At 35.8% G+C, this 23544-nt stretch overlaps 1 protein-coding gene across 1 annotated transcript in view; it reads left to right on the forward strand.

Moving 5' to 3' along the window:
* UNC13C (unc-13 homolog C) overlaps positions 1-23544 on the forward strand; it is a 589248-nt gene that overhangs the window by 301845 nt on the left and 263859 nt on the right. The window contains exons 15-16 of the mRNA XM_072738579.1: positions 1259-1422; positions 17228-17384. Coding sequence (XP_072594680.1) covers positions 1259-1422; positions 17228-17384 — 321 coding nt within the window. The remainder of the gene's footprint in view (positions 1-1258; positions 1423-17227; positions 17385-23544) is intronic.

Raw genomic sequence — 23544 nt, forward strand, 5'->3', positions numbered from 1 at the left:
GTTGGGAATGGAGAGCATCAAAATGTCCTTACTATCGAGGATAGTAGAGAATATATTCACCCCAAAAGTAGGGCTTGGTTGGCTTAGTGTTTGAGACTACCCAATTTGAATCCAAAGGGCAGATTCACCTCAGTGTAGATATACTGAGAAATATAATCTTGGGTTTCTATTGAATGCTTTGCATCTCAGACCTTAGAGTTGTCCACAAAGCCTTTCTCTTTGATACAAATGACACTTGTCGTATGTATCAGAAAATATGAAGTAAAGCTGAAGAATGTACCTTTCCCCATGTTCAGAGAGGTATAAAGAAGAAAGTCTCTTCCCAAAATAGAAAAAGATAACAGAGAATATATGCTCTTTGCATACAATTTTCCCTAAATGTATCTATGAAAATGTATATGTGGAATTATTTGCACTTCCGTTTTACTAAAGGAGGAAAGGGGAACAGTATTTAAATCATATGCACATTGCACATAATTAGATATAGGACCTAGACTTAATTTCCTGACTCCAATTTAGCCAGTGATATTTTTCCTTTAGAAAAGGTGGTTCAGTTTTCAAATCAGTGAACTCCCTGAGCTGGCGAGATGGAGAGCCAACTCTGGTCTTTCAGTTTGGGCAGAGAATATTTGGGATCAGAGGAACAGCATTATTCTTTGCTTTTTAGAATCCTTTTCTGCTAGTCCAAGAACCAAAAAGAATAAAACCTAAGAAAGGACCCAGGCTGTATCCATGTAGCAGTTCCCAAACTTGTTATTTCTCAATACTTCCCAATATTCCTAAACAAGAAATTGTATGTAGTGATTTTTATTTCATTACAAACTTCTCATTCACTTTTAATCTCAATTCATTGTCCTGACTCCTACCATTTCACAGTCAAAGCCCTTTACACACTAAAATTCTGTATTAACATAGCTAAAAACACATTACTCATCCAAGGGCCCTATAATTTTCTCAGAGCCCATGAGTGCAAAATAGGTTCTAGCATGTAGAAATGCAAAAACGTCCTACTACAATGAATTGATAAATATGAAACATTTGAATCATTGATTCTTTGTATGCCTAGGCAGAAATAAAACCAATTTGCATAAATATGAGGTGAGTTAGAATAAAAATCCAATATATTCCTATTGCTTCTATATGCTGATGAAACATTAGATGCAATCACAATGCAAATATAAATTACCGAGAGTTACATTTACATATTTCTGGCCTATTCTGAGGAATTACTGAACAATTGAAAACCACTTACTTTTAGAATCTGTTCCATTACTTGACTGAAGTGAAGTCTAATGGTGGAGTGAAAATCCCAGAGGTCAAAGGGGAGGAAGCCTGGAAAGTTTTCTTTGATGATGCTTCCCAAGAAATAGTCGATGAATTTGCCATGCGTTATGGGATTGAATCCATTTATCAAGCTATGACGTAAGTACTCTAGAACATGTACATATTCAAAAATCTCTGTTGAAATCTAAAGAAAATGTGAGAAAAGCATTCATCTCCATTCTTCTAATTCAAATGAAATTTTAATTATAAAGTCAGTTACATATGAATGAACCTATTTATGCTGGCTGCTCTCTCACACAACTCTAAAGTGTTAAGGATTTGGCAATTCACTACTACCATCTTCCCCAACCTTACTTTGTTCTTAGAGTGTTCTCTATTGGGAAATAGTGTTAGCAATACCTTGGAACTTAAAATTGTAAAATCTCTATCCTACCTACCCCAAACCTACTGAGTCAGAAATTCTCAAAGTGGGTCCCAGTGATCTGTGTTTTAATCAGTCCCCCTGATGCGTCTCATAAACTTTGAGTTTGAGAACTAATGCCCTACTTGATATCTGAGAAAACTAAAACCTGATGATTGAAGTGCACTGTCCAACTTCACAGTCTGTTAATGTCAGAGATATATCCAAAGCCATTACAGTGTCTTGACCCAAACCATAGGATATATTCTTCCTTTCTGTATTTCTATCAGTGCTGCTAATTCAGCAAAACTAAGATTTATTGAGAACATACATTCTGCAGTAAACGTGGTTCTTTTTTTTTTTAAGATTTTATTTATTTATTCATGAGAGACACACAGAGAGAGGCAGAGGCACAGGCAGAGGGAGAAGCAGGCTCCATGCAGGGAGCCTGCCATGGGACTCGATCCTAGGTCTCCGGGATCATGCCCTGGGCCGAAGGCAGACGCTCAACTGCTGAGCCACCCAGGTGCCCCAGTAAATGTGGTTCTATAGAAATGACTCATACAGACCTTTACTGAGGAGTTTCAGTAAGGGTTTAGAATTGGGTTGTACCTTGCCCACAGTATACTGTTTGAAACCTAGTCTAAGTGTATAAATGCATCCTGTTCAGTTATATACCATATATAATATGTAAACTACTTATGTGTATATATATTAGAAAACTGTACTTTCATATTAACGATCGGATCATATTTTCATGTCAATCAAAGATGCAGACCCAGATCATGAGTCATTTGCAACCATCTGAATGATGGATGTGGATTGGACCAAAATCAATGCTCTTCTTCCAAGTTTACTGTTCTTAGCATTTAATCACTAATTATAATTCTAGAGCAGAATATGTAAGACTACATTTAGATTTTTTTATGGATTGTATGCTTTTTTGGTTGACAGAGTGTCCTAAATCTAAATAATGAAGACTTAGAGATTATAGAGGTAAAAAGATAGTTAGAGGTCATGTAGTTGAACCTCTCTCCAAATCAGAAACCCTATTGCTGCATCCATTACTGTGGTCATCATCCCTCTGCTTATTTGCATGCAGCAACAGCATATTGCTTTTCAGGCAACCTATTTTGTAATTGGGCAGCCATAATGGAGTCTGTGACTTTGTCATCTCCCCTGTCCCATGTCAGTGGCTATAATTCAGACTACCTAGTATCAGATTTGAGCACAGTAAAAATGCAACTATGATTAACAGTCTAAAATAAATGAACTATTCTGCGAGAAGGAAGCTATGTTAAAAACGACAACAACCAAACAACAGCAACAAGAAGACTGCTTCTGGAAATAGCACCAATAAAAGAAATGATCAAGTTAAATTTATCCCAAAATATCTCTATGAGCTGATGTCACATTACTTCTTTGCCATGCTTCCTATATTCTGAGAAGCATAATCATATTAATATAGAAAAAGGATAACTGTATGACAGTTTAAAAGAGAAGAATCATCCTTCATTCATTTTATCACTTGTATTTTTCTCTTGCCTTTAACCTAAGTAAACAGTAACAATAAAATACTTTTGGATACTTCCTTGGTATCAAGTGACCTGCATGTGAACTCATAATTACAAAGGGCCTTACAGTAAGTATTTTTAGCTTTGTGGAGCCTATAGTCTCTGTCACAACTGCTCAACCTGCACTCCAAGTGCAAAAACAGCCATAGATATTAAGTAAACAAATGGGCATAGCCATATACTGACAAAAACAAAAGCAAAAAGAAAAACAACACACATACAAAAACAATAGGCTGGGCTTGGCTATGGCCTTAGCTGGCTAACTTTTGGTCTAAAGAGTGAGAGCAAGGCAGACAGGCATAAGAGGGGAAAATGTCTTTTATTTTGGTAATAAATTGAGAAATGCACTTTGATGATAACAAAATGCAGTAGATTATGTAGTTGACCCATTGAGGGTCTACTTCTAGATTATAGTTTTTTTTTACAGTACTGTAAACGTATTTCTCTTCCTTATGATTTTCTGAGATTTTCTCTAGCTTATTCTAAGGGCACATATACATCAAACACACAAAATATGTGTTTATGACTATTGATATGACTGGTAAATAAGGCTCCCAATCAATTGTAGGCTTGTGGTTAAGTTTTTTAGGGTCAAAAGTTATATGTGGATTTTTGACTGTGCAGGAGTCAGTGACTCTAACCCCTGTATTGTTCAAGGACCAACTATATCATATCTACTTCTGGTTATACGTTTGATTTGATATTGATATTTTTATTTGTTAAATATTTCTTTCAGCTTTTGAGTACTGACCGAGATGGCCTTAACATTTCCCTCATCTTGATAAAACTTTACAGACTCTTTCTTGCCTCTAGGCCCCTAACCTCCCTCTCACCTTGACCCTTACAGAATCCAGAAGGGTTAAACCCAGGGGTCCCTGACCTCCCTTTTCTTATAGCATTTACTTTAGAAAACTTGTAATGGTAAATTCTTTGAATTATAAATTTTTCGAAAGCCTCTTGTCAGTTTTACAACCCAGGAGTAGCTTTCTCAAGGACCTGGGAGGCATCTCTCTCAAATACAATCATCAAGGAGGAGTATAGGCCCCTGGTCCCAGTCTCTGTAGGTGGGGCAGGGTAGGGGTTAGGAGCCTAACTTGGACAGGTGCCTTTCTCCAAGTTGTAATACTATTTCAGGGCATGAGTACAAGAGAAAATGTATCTTTTCTTTGGTTAATGCCAATTAGCAAACACAGGTAACTAGGATTCCCCCAACTCCAGTTCTTAAAACCTCCACTTCATCCCCCTTCCAATTCAGCCCTTAAAAATATCCCCATCTGTTATTTCAGTGGAGTTGAGTTTGGACTGAATTCTGATTTCTCTTCCCTATTGCACACCCTTGAATAAAATTTTCCTGGCCTATTTCATTATGTCCAGTGCAATTTTGCTTTGATAGTACAAGTTTTAGCATCTCACCAGAATAAAAAATATTTCTGTTGTTTGACAGTTGGATAACTCCTAAAAAAATTTGACTACAAACATAAATATGATCTCTTCATTTATTATTAATTGATGATCATTAGTTATTGAAACAGCTTTTATAGAAAACTATGCATATACTCATTTTATACCAAAATGCAAATATTATAATTACACGTGTAATCTAGTTTGAGAGAGATAATAGACTGGTGTCACTTAGAGAGGTGCTTGAATTCAGTTCAAAGATTTTAAATTGCTATCTTGAATACAATAGCTATATGTTTTATTACTGCCTTATTAAAAATTCTAGGTGCATGATAGAAACTCTGTACATATTTTTAATTGAGTGAATCAGAAGTAGAAGCTCTTTATTCTCAACTTCTCCTGGCACATTTCTTCATGTCAGAAGTTCGCAATTGCCAGGGCTCCTGGGTGGCTGTCAGTGAAACGTCCTACTCTTGGTTTTAGCTCAGGTCATAGTCTCTGGGTCTTAATCCAGCCCAGCATAGGACTCCACATTCAGCGGAGAGTCTGCTTGGGATTCTCTCTCTCTCTCTCTCCCACCCCTCATTCACACACATTCTCTCTCTCAATCTCTCTCTCCCTCAAATAAATAAATCTTAAAAAAAAAAAAAGTTCACAATTGCCAAAAGCATAAAAAATGGAACTTGAAAGATTAAGCTGGTGTAGGTATCTATTTTACCTTGTAAGTGTTTTAAATTGATTATTTATAATAATTTGGAGAAATTTCAGAGTACTGACATTGTTCTGTTAGGTGTTGAAATATAACTTTCAGAGAGTTTTTTTCTACCATAGTTTCCAATTGATCGTCCTGTAATTGAATTATAATTTGACTCCTATTGCTGGCCAATGAATAACATAATTTTTAAAAAAGAGTTGATGAATAACCAACTATATCTTCAAATTTAAGTTGGTTGCATGTTGAATCAGTAGTATTTACCTATTATCTTGAAACTTTGCTTCAGGGGATGGAGAAAACTAACCAAGCAACAACAACAAAACCTAGAACTACACATGTCAAACTTACCTCAGAAGTATTTCCCTTAATTTTAAAAACACAAGGTTAGGGAACTCAGCTTCAAAGAAGAAACGGATATCCTGTCTACCTAGTAAGGACATTTGCAAATTTGGGAAAGGACAAAACTGCTTAATTTCTGTGGGCTTTCCTAGATATGATTTGATCAGAAAAAAAAAATCAAAGCTCAGTTTCTTTTGATATTTAAAGACTCCTTTTGCTTAGCCAAATCCCCAGGTAACCTTATAATCTTCCTGTTTTTAGTAGAGATTGCCTGGTTTCTTTTAAGCATACTCCCATTTCTTTGAAGATGGATTTGGAGCAGATGGATTTGGGAACTGTGTATTAAGCCAGAGAGTCTGGATGTACATTATTAAATTTTCTTCTTGTGTATTTCTCATCATAAGAAGGAGGCTGAATCTATTATGCTGGTAAATAATCTGAACATTAATACTGAACTTCCCAGTCCTCTAAGGTACCTCCTGCTTATTACAAGTGCTCTCTCCTTTTTACCACAAAACATTTTCTGTGAGGGTACAATTTATTAGACCTATTTGTTGCATTAAAAAATGTACTTTTTGTTTGGGAACATTCATGAGAAAGGCGATTACAGTTTTCCTATTTGGACAAGCGATTGATCAAGGACCAGGAGGATTTGTTCCCACATGGTAAATTCAACCATCCATCTAAAAAAAAAAAAAAGAAAAGAAAAGAAAGGCAATTTTCTGATATATGACAGTAGTAATGAAAGTGTTTCCTTTCCAAAGAAGTCCATCATTTTATATATTTTGCATCATGATGCTGAGCATAGAGTCTATGTTCATCATGAGAATTTTGGGAGTCCTTCTATGCAAAAATATACACTCTTAAAAATGTTCTGACATACCTACCATTCACCCCTAAACACGTGCAGGGAATTTCATGTCAGCATCAGGGATTAAATTGTCCTTTGGAGGTAATTTCTGTCAAACAAATATATTTTAACTGGGTGTTTAATGAGTCTTTCATTTATTATTAAATGAAACCCCAGGAGTCTTACAAAGTCTAAGATTTTGTTAGACTATGGTCATGCATCCGTAATACCAAATGAGAAAAGCATTAAGTCAGTACTTTTCACCTTGGTGTCCTTAACAACCTTTACTTTGGTACTAGCGCTCTCAATTGAATTTATATTTGAACTAGAACTATGGGGATACAGTTTATTTTAAAGGCACTAGTCTATTTTAGCTGCTTGAATCATGATCCTGCTTTCTGAGGAAAGTGCTGCTTAATTGATGAGTGAATCACTCTTTCCTGCAAGAAATATTTATTGAGGACCTCCCATGTGCCAAGGAGTTTTCTAGGCACTAAGGGATACATTACCAAAGAAGAAGGCAAGATCTGGTGTTTCAGGGAGTCCCTATTCCAGAAGATAACAATTCATTTATTTGACAGACATTCTGAGTATTTAAGTATGAGGACTTATACAGGGCTTTGGGATACAGCAGTAGAAGATACCTCTTGCTTCAGTGAGCTAATCGAGATCAAAGAGGAAGAAGAAATAACAAAAAGACAGCATAATCGAGATATACATGGGTACTGTAAGAGCACAGACATAAAGCAACCAAACCCAGACATAGATGAGGAGAGGTGTCAGAGAAAGCTAATGGTCAGCCTAAGGGTCCCAGCCTTACCTGTTCTTCAACTTCCACCATTCCTCCAAACCTTGTGCATTTCATTACTTTCCTGTCTCCCACCACTGCCTTCACATTCAAAGCCTCTACAGCTGAGTTCAAGTAATCCATAGCATCCGTGAAAAATTATGATGCTTTTTGCCAAAAGTGGATCCTTAAATGTTTGACCCTTTTAGGTGACAAGCATGTGTGCCATCACTGAAATGCATGCTTACTTTGAATTCTAGGGAGCAAATGTAATAAATGCTATTTTAGTGTATTTCTACTATTTGGAATACAGATAATCTTTCCTTTCATCTTCTATGGTTTCTCTGCCATCTCCAAAGGTTCTAAAAACTATTGTCGTCTTTATGGTACTTCTTTCCAATCATTTATTTTTATTAAGAAAAAAATGATCTTGAAATCTTTTAAATCAAAGGCATTTTAATCCCTTGAAAACCACAAGATGATGTGATTCCAGACAGTCACTGAAAAGGCAGATGAGTTAGGTGATTGTCTTTCCCCTCCCCCTCCACATTGATGTCTACAAAACAATAGCAAGTAAGCTGAATCCAGGTGTATTATTTGAAATACATGTGACTCCCCAACATTTTGCCAATAATCTTTGAGAATTAATGGTTGATAATATTGTAGCAATTGCTTTAGCTGAAAACATGCCAGTAACTGTGTCATTACTGGCAATTTAAGCATCATCATTTTTAAGTCTGTTACTCTAACTTTTCCCACAAAGCTGAAATTCCATTTGTTAAATTGGTTTGACACTAACCCCATTTTCTTCAAAAAGTAGTCAGGTGATTTAAACATTATTAATCCATTGTTTTCAATTGTGTCTGTGTGGGAAATGTTAGCATTTTCAGAGATTACAATAGCACTTTTCGACCTATTTTATTTGAAGGTGTACTTTTTGAAGGAATTGTTTGCAGCAAAGATCTATTCAGTCACTTTAAATTGCTAATTGTACTTTAAATCCTGTTTTCCCTCTCCCTCCTAGAACAATATAAGTAGCACTGAAACTACAGCCTTTAAAAGGAATTGATTTTCAAGGAGATGGTTAGAAGCAAGAAACTTTGTCTTGGCAATTACCACACATAAAGTGAGAGGGAGATGCTTTGCAAATTGAAGAATGTGTAGAAGCCTGTTAGCTAAAAACTCCCAAAGAGCAAAGGATGCCTGCAGATGACTCCCTGTTCCCTGCTTACTGGACATCCCTATTAACCAGGGGCTCCAGTAGAATCAAATGTTGATGGTGAGAGGAAGTAATGTTTATGGCTGGACACAACCTGTTATCTGTATTCAGAGACGCGTAACACATTAAACCTTGGAAGGGTTAGATCTCTTCACTTCAAAGATGGAGAAACTGAATCTAAGAGTGATAAAATTACTTTTCTAAGATCACAGAACAGGATTAGAATGAATTATGCCTATGCCATGGCACCTGTAACTCTAAATTAGCCACCCAGAATTCCTCCATCTACCCCACATACCTAAAAAAATTTTGTTTACCATATTTTCAAGGCTTCCAAGAAATATAGCCACTAATCCTGATTAATACTTCTCCTTCTTTGAAATTTCTCTTTTTTTCCCTTTTCCTCTTTCCATCATCTAAGAAATGTGTACATTAATGCATACTGTTATCTTGATTATACTGGCTGCCTAATCATTTATCATTTAGGTTAAAAGTGAACGTGAAATGGCAAGTTCGAAGTAGACTATTGTTTAGTACCAAGAGGTACCATGTGTAACTTACCATGATCCTAGTCACAGTTTCAGAAAAGGACAGGTAGGGACTCCTGGATGACTCAGTTGGTTTAGTTGATTAGTTGGTTTAGTTGATTTCTGCTCAGGTCATGATCTCAGAGTTGTAATACTGAGGCCCACTTCTGGTTCTGTGCTGGGTGTGGAGTCCACTTAAGATATTCATTATCTCTCTCCCTCCTTCTCTCCCCCTCTCTCTTCCTCCCTCCCTCCCCCCTTCCACTCTCCTCCCTTCTTAAAAGAAAAAAAAAGAAAAGAAAAAAGAGGACCGGTATTTTTACCAATCAGGGAAGAGATTAAATTCATAAGAGTGACCTGGAAATTCTGAATTTCAGTGTTTTATTTTTAAAATTAATATCAAATGCTTAAACTTTTTTCCTCAAATGCCTAAACTTTTAATTTTATTATTACAACTCCTGATTAACTCCCAAGTCACTAATTTTAAGAAGATCATCTTAATGTAAGTTCTAAGAGGGCACAATCATTGTATCTTAAATTTTTAGACATTGAGACATGTTCAATTTAATTCTGGTCAATTAAGGAAACCATTTTATATGACTTGAATCTATATACCTTTTTCAAAGGTATAGGTATCAAACAATGAAAATTTTATTGCTTACAATTTTAATTATTTCTTAAGAAAAACGCCTTTGTAAGGCTAATTTGATATTACAACTGATACAAAGGCCTAATGGAATGAAAAGTAGTATTAAGTGACCTGCTGAGTTTTTCTCATTGTCCTTCTTTGGTTTCTACAACTTCACTATTCGCATCCCTGTTTTGCCTTAGAAATTATAAGTGAAAAATCATTCCATTAATACCTTCAAAATTAAGTCTCAATATATTTTTGTTAAGTGAATTCAAAGTGGTATATATTTTATATTAATTTTATAGTAAATTTTTTGCAACTTTGCATTAACCAGAAACTGGTAAGGTCTATGATAAACTTTGAAAGAAAAAACATTTGTGGGTGATTCATTATTGACTTCTTTTATAAAAATCTTGTTTAATGATATTTTAAAGAATAATATAGTTTATATACTTTTACATTATATAGTACTTTAAACTTCTTTAGAAAAAAAACATGAAGAAATTTTGTCTTTAGTCAAAGAGAAATTTTAAAGGATGTTAGATTACTTTGTTTCATGCTGAATGTTACAGAGAGACTTGTAAAATCAACAATAGGGCAAAAGTTGAATCAACATTTAAAATCTGTTTTATATAGATTTTTCTATATTAGGATAGACTAGGATAATAAAGCATGCTAATGGTAAATTATTTTAAAATACAAAATGTATTTTCTAAATAACAAAAATCTCTAGCTCTACATGGAGATAACTTTGTGACAATTTTAGTTAATAAGTATTTCCTGCCAGATTTTTGGTTGTTTCTGCTTTATACCTACATGTGCATGTGTGTGCATGCAAGTGTGTATGTTAAAATAATATGTAAAGATGTTTACATCTTAATTGTTTGGCAACTTACAGGGTTCCTTTGAATCAGTATTTGTTGACCACCTGGGTTAATTATCAGCATTCACCTGAAGACCTTAATCTGAAATCTAAGCCTCTAAAAGTATTCCACTCTTTCCCATGACTTTATTTAAATACAGCTTTCCTTTAGATTGGAGAAAGATACTTAACCTGCTTCTATTGATGGGTTTTCCAAATATAAGAACTGGATTCTGCCTCCTCCCCTCCCCCGCCCATCTAATCTAAACTAGCTGTGAATTCTTATCTTGCTGGATATCCCCAGGATATACTGTTCCCAGTGTTCTTTCTGCCCTTTTTTTTTTTAACTAGCTTCAAATCCCATTGCCTATTCCATTGCTGTCTTACAATCTTGAGAGTTATATACCCTTTAATAGATAGTGAGTTGGTGCGGGAAATAAGAGACAGCTCTTTACTGTCTTGAGAAGCCATTAGTGTGGATTAGGAAAGTGGCTGACAGCCTTACTGGCCAGCAGCCTAGGTCCCAATCTCAGATATAGCATAAAAAGTGTGATGTTGCTAGAAATATCTCCCCATTTCCTCTCTACTCAGGTTAATATTTTAGGAGCTAAAACACTAGTCAGCCACTGAACATCTCTCAGTCTAGCAGGCTGCCCTAAAGTTAGGCAAAGTCCTCCTAGATACTGGGAAATCTTTGACTAGTACTCTAATTTCAAATGCTTTTATGACTTGACATTCTTTTTTGTTTTTCCTGGATATGTCCATGAAAGTTTTGAGTGAGTGAATCATATGTAGCTACCTACCTTTAATAATACCCAAGAAATCGGGCAGCCTGGGTGGCTCTGCGGTTTAGCACCGCCTTCAGCCCAGGGCCTGATCCTGGAGACCAGGGATCGAGTCCCACTTCAGGCTCCCTGCATGGAGCCTGTTTCTCCTTCTGCCTGTGTCTCTGCCTCAATCTCTCTCATGAATAAATAAATAAAATATTTAAAAATAATAATAATAACCAAGAAATCATCTCAATTAAATTTAAATCAGAAAGCAAAAGATTTGTCTATCCTCTAAGATGAATACATGCCTAATGCTCTAGAAAATTTAAAATATACAGCGTTTATAAGCAGAATGTTATTAACCTTTAAAGTTATTGTCATCATTACTATTAACTGCTATGCACTCAACAAATGTTTATAAAACAACTATATGTTTTGATAAACTGCCACACTCAAGGTATCCAACCACATGCCCTGTATACTCTAACTCAACATAAATACTGTTGGCTCACATTGTTTTGTTTTCATTAATAAACATTGGTCAACTCCTGTGTGGAAGAAAATACTATGCTACTGGAAGGCTGAATAAGATAATAACCAAGCATGAACTAAACACATGCTGAAGGAAGCAGATGCATGTACAACTAATACACAACACTGTAGAGAAGAAGAGGATAAGTTAAGAGAAATATAGAGAGATGGTTTTGAACTTAAATTGCCTGAACTCCAATCCTGAATCACCTTACTTGCTCTGTGACTTTAAGAAAGAAAAACTATTAGGTGGTGCCTGGGTGGCTCAGTCATTTGAGTGTCTGACTCTTGATTTTGGCTCAGGTCATGATCTCAGGGTCATAAGATCAAGCTCCATGTCCTGCTCTGTGCTCAGCGAGGAGTCTGCTAGGGATTCTCTTTCTACCGCTTCCACTGTCCTTGTGTCCCTGCATTTCTTCTCTCTCAATCTCTTTCTCTCCCTAATAGAAATAAATCTTCTATTTATTCCTTTTAAGGAAAAAAAAATTAGAAAAGAAAAACTGTTTACAGCAAGCAGGGAGGGAGTCAGACTTCAAAGCACTAACAAAACAAAGCAAAAACATAACATACCTAAGATTACCTAGTTTCCATGGAATTCTTGTGCTGTTCTTGGTGGGACACTAAACTGGTGTTCATATTTTAAGAGGTCATAATAAATTTTCAGATATAACATGAGTAAAATCAAGTTCAAAATTGTTTTGTTAGAAACTTTAGGTTTCAGAAAAATATTTGAGTTTTTTTTTTTTAATCTTGGAGCTCAAAAACAGTGTGATTCTGTGAGTTTTAGATTATCTCAAAGTGCGTGTGAGTTTTAGACTATCTCAAGATTATTTTCTCCTTCTGACTGTGGTGTGTGAAGTGCTTAGTCATTTTGGAAGCAAGGCAGAAGTGTCATTTTTTGCTCCTATATCTTCCCAAATTGTTTTTTCCTGCTTCCAGTACCTACTCATTTCAATTTATCTTTATACCACTTCAGAGTCATCTTCCCAAATTTTTCTGATAATGTTAGTCCCCTCTGCAAGAATCTCCACAACTTCATATAGTCCATGTGAAAATGTGGAAACTCCTTAGCTTGTGACCAACAGAATCTGGCCTTGACCAGCACTTTACCTGGGTGGCCCCTAGCACCTCCTCACTTTTCATCCTGTTTCTTCTTCATGCAAACTCCTGTCATTCCACTAACATCTTGTGAAGGTTACAGTGATGTGTGTTTGTCAAGTCTAACAGTTTGTGTTCTGTCCTCCTAAGATTTTCTCACTGCACCCAACAACATCAATCACCCTTTATCTGCAAATCTCCCATTCTCATGGTTTCTCTGATTCCAGTAGCCTGCCTTTCCTTTTACCCATCTGTTTTTTTTTTTTTTTCCCCCTTTGGCCTCAGTCATAGAATTCACTCTTTTTTTTTTTTTTTTCTTTCACTAGTCCCTTGCATATTGGTGTTTCCAGGTTCCACACCCTGGCATTTCTCTTTTCCGGCTACATAATCTTCCTGGATGATGTCATCCTTCCTCATGGTTTTGACTGACTCTGACATGTTGGTGACCCCCAAATCTAAGCGTCCAGTTCAGATATCCAGTAACCTGGCAGACATTCCTATGTAAAAGCTCTGCAACCTTGGGTTCAAACCCAACTGAACACATGATCCCTACCTCACAATTCCTTTCTCCTTTTTAGGTCCTAGCTCATTTGGCAAAGGTACCAGTTACCCAAACTGAAACCTTGGAACTTAACCATTTCTCTTCCCGACTTCTCATTCCTCACCAGTCACCAAGTCCTGGCAGTTTCTCTTCTCTCAGTGTTTTCAAATTCATTCCTTCCTCCATATTTCTGTAGTCACTGCCCTAGTTCAGACACCCACCATCTCTTCCCTAGATAGCCTCCTAACTGGACTCTCCAGTCTCACCTTCTTTCAAACCATCCTTCTAAAGTCTGCTCCCCACCAAGTTAATCTATTTAAAATTCAACTCTGTTGATGGTACTTTCTATCCATATAAACAGCTAGAGTTCCTTGAAGATATATATATTTTTTTCCTACATTGACTCTTAAGATTTTGGGTTTTGTTTGAAAATAATCTGATCTACAATATAGGTCCAATTTGCCTAACATATTTCATGAGACTCTCCTATACACTCTCTAACCCTGTCTTTGGTCTGACCAAGCATAGAATATTCTCTGGGAAATCTGGGCTCTACCAACCTAAAATTGCTAGGGTTCACTGTACACAATATTTTATTTTCCACATTGTGCCTTGGTTTTTATTATTCTATTCCCCAGAATACATCTTTTACCTATTGGTGACAATAAGCCCTATGCTTGGTTTGGCTATTTCTGAGTCATGCATTAACCCTTAACACAGCCCTGCTTTGAGATCCATCAGGGCACAATATGCACACTCTAACTTACTCTTCCTTGGCACTCTGTTTGGCTTTTCTTTCTCATAACTTTTGTATAACTGTATTACATTTCTTCTGAAACTGATTCTCCCATTAGTCTGTAAATAGATTCATTACTAAACACCTAATGCCTAACATAGTATCTCACATTTAGACATGTTAAATAAATATTTATTGGACACTAAACTCTTGACTCTTCCATGGCCATTACATGAACTCTAATCCTCAAGACCTTGACTCAGACATTTCCCTCTGATTTCTCCTCCATGGGCTTATTATTAGCAGATTCAAATCAGCCTTTGAACCTGTGTCCTCCAGACCTCCTAACTTCCTCTAACCGATGGACACCTTTGTAATAGCACTTTCTCTTACATGGGAAAATTAGTGTTTAATGTGTGTCCTCTTAGAGTATGCATATTTTATACCAGGAGCATTAAATCAAGTCTAGATTCCTGCCATGAAAAATAGTTCCAGAGAGATAGCAAAAATGTAGTTATTGCAAGGAGAGTATTCTAGCCAGATGTGTTTAATATAAAAATGGATGAAAAGTTTAAAAAAAAAAAGACACTACAGTGAATTCTGTTTCTAATCAGTTCTAATAAGAGAAAGTATTATAATCTTACCATTTAGCTATAAATTGAAATTGTTTTCTGAAGAAAACTTTAAAGTATAAAAACCAGGGGTGCCTAGGTGGCTCAGTCAGTTAAGCATCTGCCTTTGGCTCAAGTCCGGATCCCAGTGTCCTGGGATGGAGCACCATGTCAGGTTCCCTGCTTAAGAGGGAGCCTGCTTCTCCCTCTCCCACTGCCTACAGCTCTGCTTGCTTATACTCTTTCTCTCCTTCTCTCTGTAGAATAAATAAAACCTTTAAATAAAAAATAAAGTATACAACCCAGTTTATTTTACTGTTTTTCTAATTTTATGAATATGTATTAACATTAATGATAAGTACATAGCAAGGATTGCATTAAACTAGGTAACTCAAATTATGTCTCTCATTCTGGTTTTAAAACATTGCTTTGGGGCCCCAAAGCCACAATTTCATAGGGCATTTTCATCATTAAAACATTAGCTTGCCAACTCAAAGTGTAAAAGAGGCAAAACTTGCTTGTTTATATCCTCAGCCTTCCCACATTACATTCATTTTCTCCTCAGATGGCCTATAAGCGGTGAACAGTGTTCAATAATTGCATCATCTTCATTATAAAACTTTCAGTTTCACCTACAGACGTTACATGATAAGCCCCTTCAGAATCTTTATTATGTTTTTCCATGATTTCTATTCAAAGTCCCTGCTAAACTGTTACCGCCCTTGTTGGGCACCAAAAATCAGAGGATGGCAGCTACCAAATTTACTATGTAACTTGGAGGCACTAGGGAGACATGGATCATTTTTTAAAAACCAAGAGCAAGATTAGTCATCCTGTTGACCTCCAGTATCCCTTTAAATATATACTGCATGCTCAGGATAATAAACTTCTGGTCTTTGGGTTTCTTACCACTTTATTTTGACAACTGATGTTTCTATATCCCTTGTTCCCCCTAGGTATGTATATTTTCCTTGTGCCATCCCCTGAACCATTGCATTTAGGTATTGCATATTCCATAACTCTTAACCTCTAACACGGATCTAACAAATTTCATTATTTGTGAATCGCAAAAAAAAAAAAAAAAAAAAAACTAGTGTTAGTTTTTAAATTTCTATATCTTTATATTATTTGTGATATTCTTAATAGATATTATAACTAATTTAGTGTATAATGAAGTCAAAATAGATATCATTTACCTAAAAGAAGCAATCAGTTATAATGTCTTTCTAGGATTAAATAGCAAAACCTCATATAAACTCCCATGGCATGCTTTGTTATTCGTAATCCTCAGAGATTCATGTTTAAAAGTTTAACCTACTTTTATCAGCGAGTATCCTGACAAGCTACATGAATGGCCTGGCTGAGTTCTAAGACAAGCCACCATTTCCAGGACCATAATCCATTTCTTTTGAGGTGTCATTCAGGGCATTTATTTATGTTTGTACAATCTGTGTTTGAGTTCAAGAATACAGAATTCAGAGATGCCTAAGTGGAGGATAAATTACTGATGTTTGAGAGCAAAATAGGATCAGATTACAAACTGAAAATGTCTTTCCTCCCTGAGTATTTTATCTTTTCACTTTTATCGTAAGCTGTGCTTTCAATTTTCAAGTCTTTTGTTATAGTTCAAATGAAACAGGTTTTCTTGAGAGAAGTAACAGAACTTGAACGCTGGATGCTTCTGTTGTCTGTGAATGATACTATTATTCAGGGTTTAAAAGAAATGGTCTTTAAGCATAAAGCTGGCATAATTCAATCTGTCCTCACTATTCATCTGTTTGCTTTTATTAAATCCTGATTGTAGCAAAATGCTAGGAAAACAAAACTGCTTACGGAAACTATTTTTATGACAAACGTCCAGAAACTGGACTCCAGTCAGATGTTAAGCTCACTTGTTCAGTACATGTACAATGAAAGGAGAGCCTCCTGCTGCATCAGTGTGATAGGAATGCAAGAGTGAAAGGGCATTCTGGTTGAAATATGGCATTTCAGGAACTAAGTGACAGCTTAGTTACTGGAGAAGGGGAGACTCCTGTGTAATTGCTTTCCGACAGTGCTGGATTCCACTGGAAATTGCACTTAAGGTGTGTACACACAACACTCCCCTGGTTGAAAGGAGTTATGTGCTCATCCCTATGACAAATCACAGGTTGTAATTAAACCACTTCACCTTTGTGAATGAGAAATTTTTAAAAGCTGAGATTGCTTTCTCTTCACTTAGTATAGATTGTGGGAGTTTTCTCTATTTTTTATAGATGTAGTTGGGAATTAATTGCTGACATTAGAAGGTATGCTGTTATATGAATTAATTGGTTTATGTTTTAAAAGTGCTTTATGGTTTTGTCTTATAGGCACTTTTCATGTCTGTCTTCTAAATACATGTGCCCTGGTGTCCCTGCTGTCATGAGCACCTTGTTGGCGAATATAAATGCTTTCTATGCTCACACAACAGTTTCAACAAATGTACAGGTTTCTGCCTCAGATCGATTTGCTGCTACCAACTTTGGTGTAAGTATTTTCAGACTTCCAAATTTCTACTAGCTTATGGAGGTTAGACTTTGGATTCTAGGTATTCTTGGAATCTTATCTGCAGGAGGCACATCTTGAGGAATATCTTTTAGTATAATGGGCAAAAGCTCAAAGTTCATTGGAAACATATCCTGTAAAATAACTTCAACAGTCAATAGACATCTTCATTGAATTAAATTTCCCTATCTGGAATAACCTCTTCCAATGAGGAAATACATAAATATTGTGAAAGAGTACTGGGATTTTATAGGACTTTCTCTATGTATGCAGATTTAGGATTTGCCATTTCAGATGCTATTCACTGATAAAAGGGGGTTTGGTAGTTCTCTGGAGTCTATTAGACTCCATTTCTACCTCCTATTGGCTTTTACTGGTATTGATAGATACCAGCATATCTTCTAAGTGAAATATAGTAGGTGTATAGAGTCTAAGAACTATTTGTACCTATTAAGAACATCCACCTGAAATATTCAAATGCATCAAGGATGTGTTGAAAAGTAGAAATGCATGTATCCCAAGGAAATTCAAGTATTTAGCTGTCAATGTAGCTTATTCTCTGTAAGCCTCATTAAATTGAAATTGCCAAGACCAGAAATAGGATAGAAATTAATAGTAACTTTGGTAAAATGGTGAAGATCTAAGTTAAGACAAAATTAGTGAAGATGGAGAAGGAAGGACAAATTGTAGAGCTTTTCATGGCATAGACTCAACAATACGTAGTGTTTTTGAGGATGTGGACAGCTGAGGAAAAAGAAAGCTGTCTGGATAGATTCCCAAGATTTTGACCAGGGCACCCTGTAGGCAGTAGCTCTGTTTAATAATCCTATGAGACAGGTATTTTTATTCTCGTGTGTGTGTATATACATGAAACTAAGATCCATTGTAGGAAAATAATTTCATGACAACATAGTTATTTTCCACTGTACTTCCAAATTCATTCCCTGAATAGATTTTTGTTATTGATTATGTTGTTAGAAATTAAATTTTGGGTTATGTGTCATAGAAGAAACAAAAGAGACTCGGCAAAAAAAGTATGTGCAGGAGACAGGGGAAATATGCTGTTGTGTATCCTCTTTCTCTCTCCTTTTCATCTAAAAGAAAATGCACGTGAGGCATGTGAGATGAGTTGGAATGAAACAAAGGAAAAAGTAATTGTTATTCAATGACAAATAAAATTAAGTACTAGTACAAGAAAACACTATCTGGGTTAGGAGTCATGGGATTTGGGTTTGTATTCAAATTTAGCAAGGCAGTCCTGTCATTCTAGCCTTGGTTCTCAATCTGTTCAATGAAGATAACAACTACCTGTCTAATGTGTTTCTCAAACTGAAGAAGAAAAGCAAATGAGGTAAAATGTATATGTAAGCCAATTTGTAAAAGTTGAAAATGCTCCATAAATATCAGATTTGAGGATTTCATCTCTCCTGCCCAACCTCCAGTACAAATAGCGTACCACAGATACTTCTCTTAGACACATTGAGTCTTATAAGAGCCAGGACCAAAGAACATTCCCTGGCCAGCTCAACAAAATACTACTATAACCAATAACAGACCATTAGAACAGTTTTGTTTTAAAAACCTCATTGTGATAACGTGATTGTCTTGAGATTTTACCTATAACATACAGCACTCAGTGCTATGAAATTGTTTTGCTTTTAATATTTGCCTGGGCACCTTGTAGAGAATGATCCAACCTTATGGAACACTGAGCTTCATAGCTCTGAAAAAGAATATGTGTCTATATGATTAATATCCATCATAAAAGCTACCTGGAAGAAAATGAGATAGAACTTCATGCTGGCCCAAAGAAAGAAACCAAATTGATTACACTACTTTGCAGGGACAACATAATTATAAAAAAGTTTATTTTGTAAATAACTTACTGTAGAAGATAGCCAAAACAAGAATTTTTTTTCTCAAACTACAATTTGATAAATTGATGATTTAGTATATAAATGTGACTGTATTTTTCTCTACCTACTGAAAGTAATGTTCTTTGCTCAGTCAGATATATCTAAGTATAATGTCTCCCATCTCCACTTTAGGGCCTAGGGTTCTTAGTTACCTGAAATCTGAATTTGACCTGTTGCTTCTGACTCCAGAATGCCGTTATATTGGCCCTTCTTTATCCTTCTCAAGGATGTAACCCAGACATTTTGAGTATCCAACTTTTCTTACTTACGAGGATTGTAAACAAACACATATTTTAGAAAAGAAAACCATCACTCTTACAGTTCAGACATTTTTGTGTACAATTGTAATTTCTACTCATGATTTAAATGTAAAAAGGCTTCAAAAATGATGTGAGAAGGACAGAATAGTTGTTGTGAAGAAGCATAACAAACTTTGCTGAGGAAAATGGTTAGAGAAATTGGATGAAAATGATAATTGTGTTGTATTATGAAAAACAAAGGAAAGCTATTTCAAAAAAAGGAATCTATATGACACTGTCAGCTGTTGCAAAAAGTTCAAGTAAGATGGGGAAATATTTATTGGGAAATTGGAGATAATTATTTAGTGAAGCAGTTGACATAGACACCTAATTTCATTGGGTCCTTTAGTGAATGCCATAGATGAATAGTTGTGTATATTAGGTTCACTTATTCACTAAAATATAATACAATCACTAAAAATCATGCTTTTAAAGAAAAGTTTATAAAATTGAGCACTGTCCATGATATAATTATAAGTGAAAAAAATACAAAATTCTATAAGCAATCTAATTCCAACATTAAAAACAACACATACAACTGGTTTAGAAATAAGACTCGGAGGGAATATGCCAAGATGCCAATGATACAGCCACCTGGTGGTATGACAGCTCATATTTTGTTGTTTTGCTTTGTATTCATCTTTATACTGAAATTATAAAACTTTCCTATATTTATATTAATTTTATAATAAACATGTTAATCAAAAGGTGAATATGGCTGAGGAAACAGACTATTCTTTTAAGGAACTTGAATGAAAAAGGGAAAGATTGGTCAAGGGAAGATTTTGCCATGAAAATATTTTATTTTTACTGGCTGGTTGGGTAGGGATTTTTTTTTAATTTAATAAGGTAAATTGAAACATGTTTATAGATTATCAGGAAAGGGATTAGTTGTGAGAGTAAAGTTACAGATTTATCAGATGGAGAGTAGGTGATACAGTGAAATCCCAGAGGAGAAAGAAGAAAAAATAGTCAAGAGATAAAAGGTGGGACATTCTTCAGAATTAAGAAAGGACAAATTCCCTTCTGAAATTTCAGGAATAGTGTAAGTGTCCTTGTGGAGAATGCTGACCTTTTGATATAGGAGTGAAAAGCTGGGGCATCACACCTTGTTTCTCTAATCTTCTCTGTGGTTGTCTACAAGGATAGTAAATGCTCATCTACAAGACAGGTGCTGTGATACAGATGCAGGAGGTGAAGGAGGTTGTGAAAGGTTTAGATAAGTTACCAAAGGGAGTAGGAAGAGAAATACTTCAGGGACATGTCAGAGGATTCCTAATAAAGCTGAAGGTCTCCTCTAATGTTGAGAAGCATAAATTTACTGTCATGACAATGCTCATGGGTCTGAGCTTTTCTCAGAATTTTTTTTAGCATTCTGATGCTCATGTAACAGATATTGGCAGATGACTGGATTGACTCTAGGTTGAAATTTCATAGAAAAAAAAGAATGAAAGGGTGAATGAATTCGTATATAGATGAGGCTGGCGAGAGAGCATAGTTGAAGTGATTGACCATGGGGTCTAAGTTTGAGAAGTTGCACCAGGGGAGACAGACAAAGGATTTGGGTAGGAACATTATACATTTCAGTTAGAATTCCAAAGGGGAAGTCTTGGGTCCAAGATGTAGCTCTGGAAGTAGATTGTTGAAAATTGAGTGTAAAACAGTTATAGTTTACTTAAACCTACTCACAGGCAGTGACTGCTGAATTTTCAGGAATACTCAAGTTAGTTGTTGAACATAGCCATCCTTGAAGCCAGAAGTATTGAGAATACTAATATCATGGAAACTGGCAAATGCTAAAAATCAAGGCATTTTTCTTTTGAAGACATGACTTAGCATACCATTGAGTGTAAAGGTTGCTTGGAGTCAAGAAGATTAAAGAACTTTTTTTGAAAAAAAAAAAAATCCCCTTGGGCGTGGAAAACAGCATGGGTAGATCAAGGGTTGGAAAGGAAGGAAACTCCATGAATTGGGGCTCAATACCTTAACTTTAAAGAAAAGTCTTTAGAAAACTTACCTAGTGAATTATGTTAGAACATAAATATACAAATTATTAGTAAACAAATTATTAGTAAAATTCATATTTAGTTCATTTTTTATAACATGTATACCCTCTTTGCCTCAGCCAGTGTTGGGCAAAAATAAATAAGCTAATATTTCTTTGCCATTATATATGTAATATATATATATAGAAGAGATTGTTTCTTTTATGACTTGACTATATATATATATATATATATATATATATATATATATTTGTCCACTTGTTCATTCAATATGGATTCATGCAATTCCTTATGTAAGGCACCATGGCAGATAGTGGAGGGATTGAAAGATATGTGTTGACCTCTACTCTCTGAAATTTATGTTCTTTTTTATATAAAAAGATTTTCTTTATTTATTCATGAGAGACACAGAGAGAGAGGCAGAGACATAGGCAGAGGGATAAGCAGGTTCCCTGCGGAAGCCCAATGCAGGACTCGATCCCATGACCCCAGGATCACAACCTAAGCCAATGGTAGATGTTCAATCACTGAGCCACCTATGTGCCCCTGAAATTTATGTTCTGATGGGATGATCAAATAACCATATGTAACAATAACCAAAACTCACTCCCAAAATATAATTAGTGTCAAAGGAGGTTATACTTATAAATTTGCTTTGAGATTGAAAAGAAGCAAGTGATTGATTCTTTTCAGGGGCTCATGAAAGTTTGACAAAAGAAATAGGGCTTTAAGGGATGAGTAGTATTTTCCAAGGTCCAGGAAATAGTATGGAAACTACCTTATATCTGGAAAGACATTTGAGTAAAGTCAAAATAAGATACAAAGTAAGTCCAAAGTGTGTGGAAGGTAGCCTGCCTACTGAGTAGGGCAAATAAAATAAAAGATGTTAGTATAAGAAGAATCTGTGCTCTATTGGGTTGATATTGGATTGTTAAGGGCCTTCAAACCCTACTAAGATGTTTGGACATCATTCATGAAGTGTAGAGTATAATCTGATAGAATCTTTGATTTAGAAAGAAAACTCTGTATAGGAAATGTTGCAGAGAGAAAAGAGAGAATATGTATCAGACACAGTTCAGTTGTTTTAATAGAAACCAATAGAAACTTTAAGGAGAAAGGGATTCAGCACAAGGGATTAGGTACTTATAATATCACTTGAAGGACTGGAGGAAGATTCTCATGTAATAATTCTCAAAATATCACAGTGAAACTGATTTGAACCTATAAGCTTACTTACAGTCAGGAAGATGAGGAATCAGAAGTCTGTTTCAACTGCTAACGCAGCTATCTTTTTGAAATCACAAAGCTGATGACCAGAGAACGGGAAATGAATGTTTCCAGGACTTGACTTAGCAGCAGGAGGAAACAGAGAAGCAGAAAGTGGGCCTCAATCTCTTTTCTGCTTTCCAAATGTAGCAGCATACATGCATCTAAGAGGCAGAAACTAAGGTAACTGCATAAACCTATCTGCAAAGGAGTTTGGCAAATATGGTGCTTAGTTTTCCAGTCTCAGACTATAGGTAGCCACACTGAAGAAAGGAGGAGTTAGTAAACCAGTTCTGTTTTGAGCACAGGTGGTCTAGTTGGAAATTAGTGATAGGGTTGATATGCTAGTCTTGACAGGGCAAAGTGGGACAGGGGCTTAGAGAAAATGAAGTTGATGTGGCAAAGGAGAAAATGGATGTGGGAAACATTTTAGAAGAGATTGTTTCTTTTATGACTTGACAAATGATTAGTTCTGGGAAGAGATAGATCTAGGTTTTATGTTTCCTAGACCTTATATAATTCAATGAGACTTTTTTTTTTTTAAAGATTTTATTTATTTGGGCAGCCCTGGTGGCACAGCAGTTTGGCACCGCCTGCAGCCTGGGGTGTGATCCTGGAGACAGGGGATCGAGTCCCACATCGGGCTCCCTGCATG

The sequence above is a fragment of the Vulpes vulpes genome, chromosome 15 (assembly GCF_048418805.1).
Source record: "Vulpes vulpes isolate BD-2025 chromosome 15, VulVul3, whole genome shotgun sequence".
NCBI classification, from domain to species: domain Eukaryota; kingdom Metazoa; phylum Chordata; class Mammalia; order Carnivora; family Canidae; genus Vulpes; species Vulpes vulpes.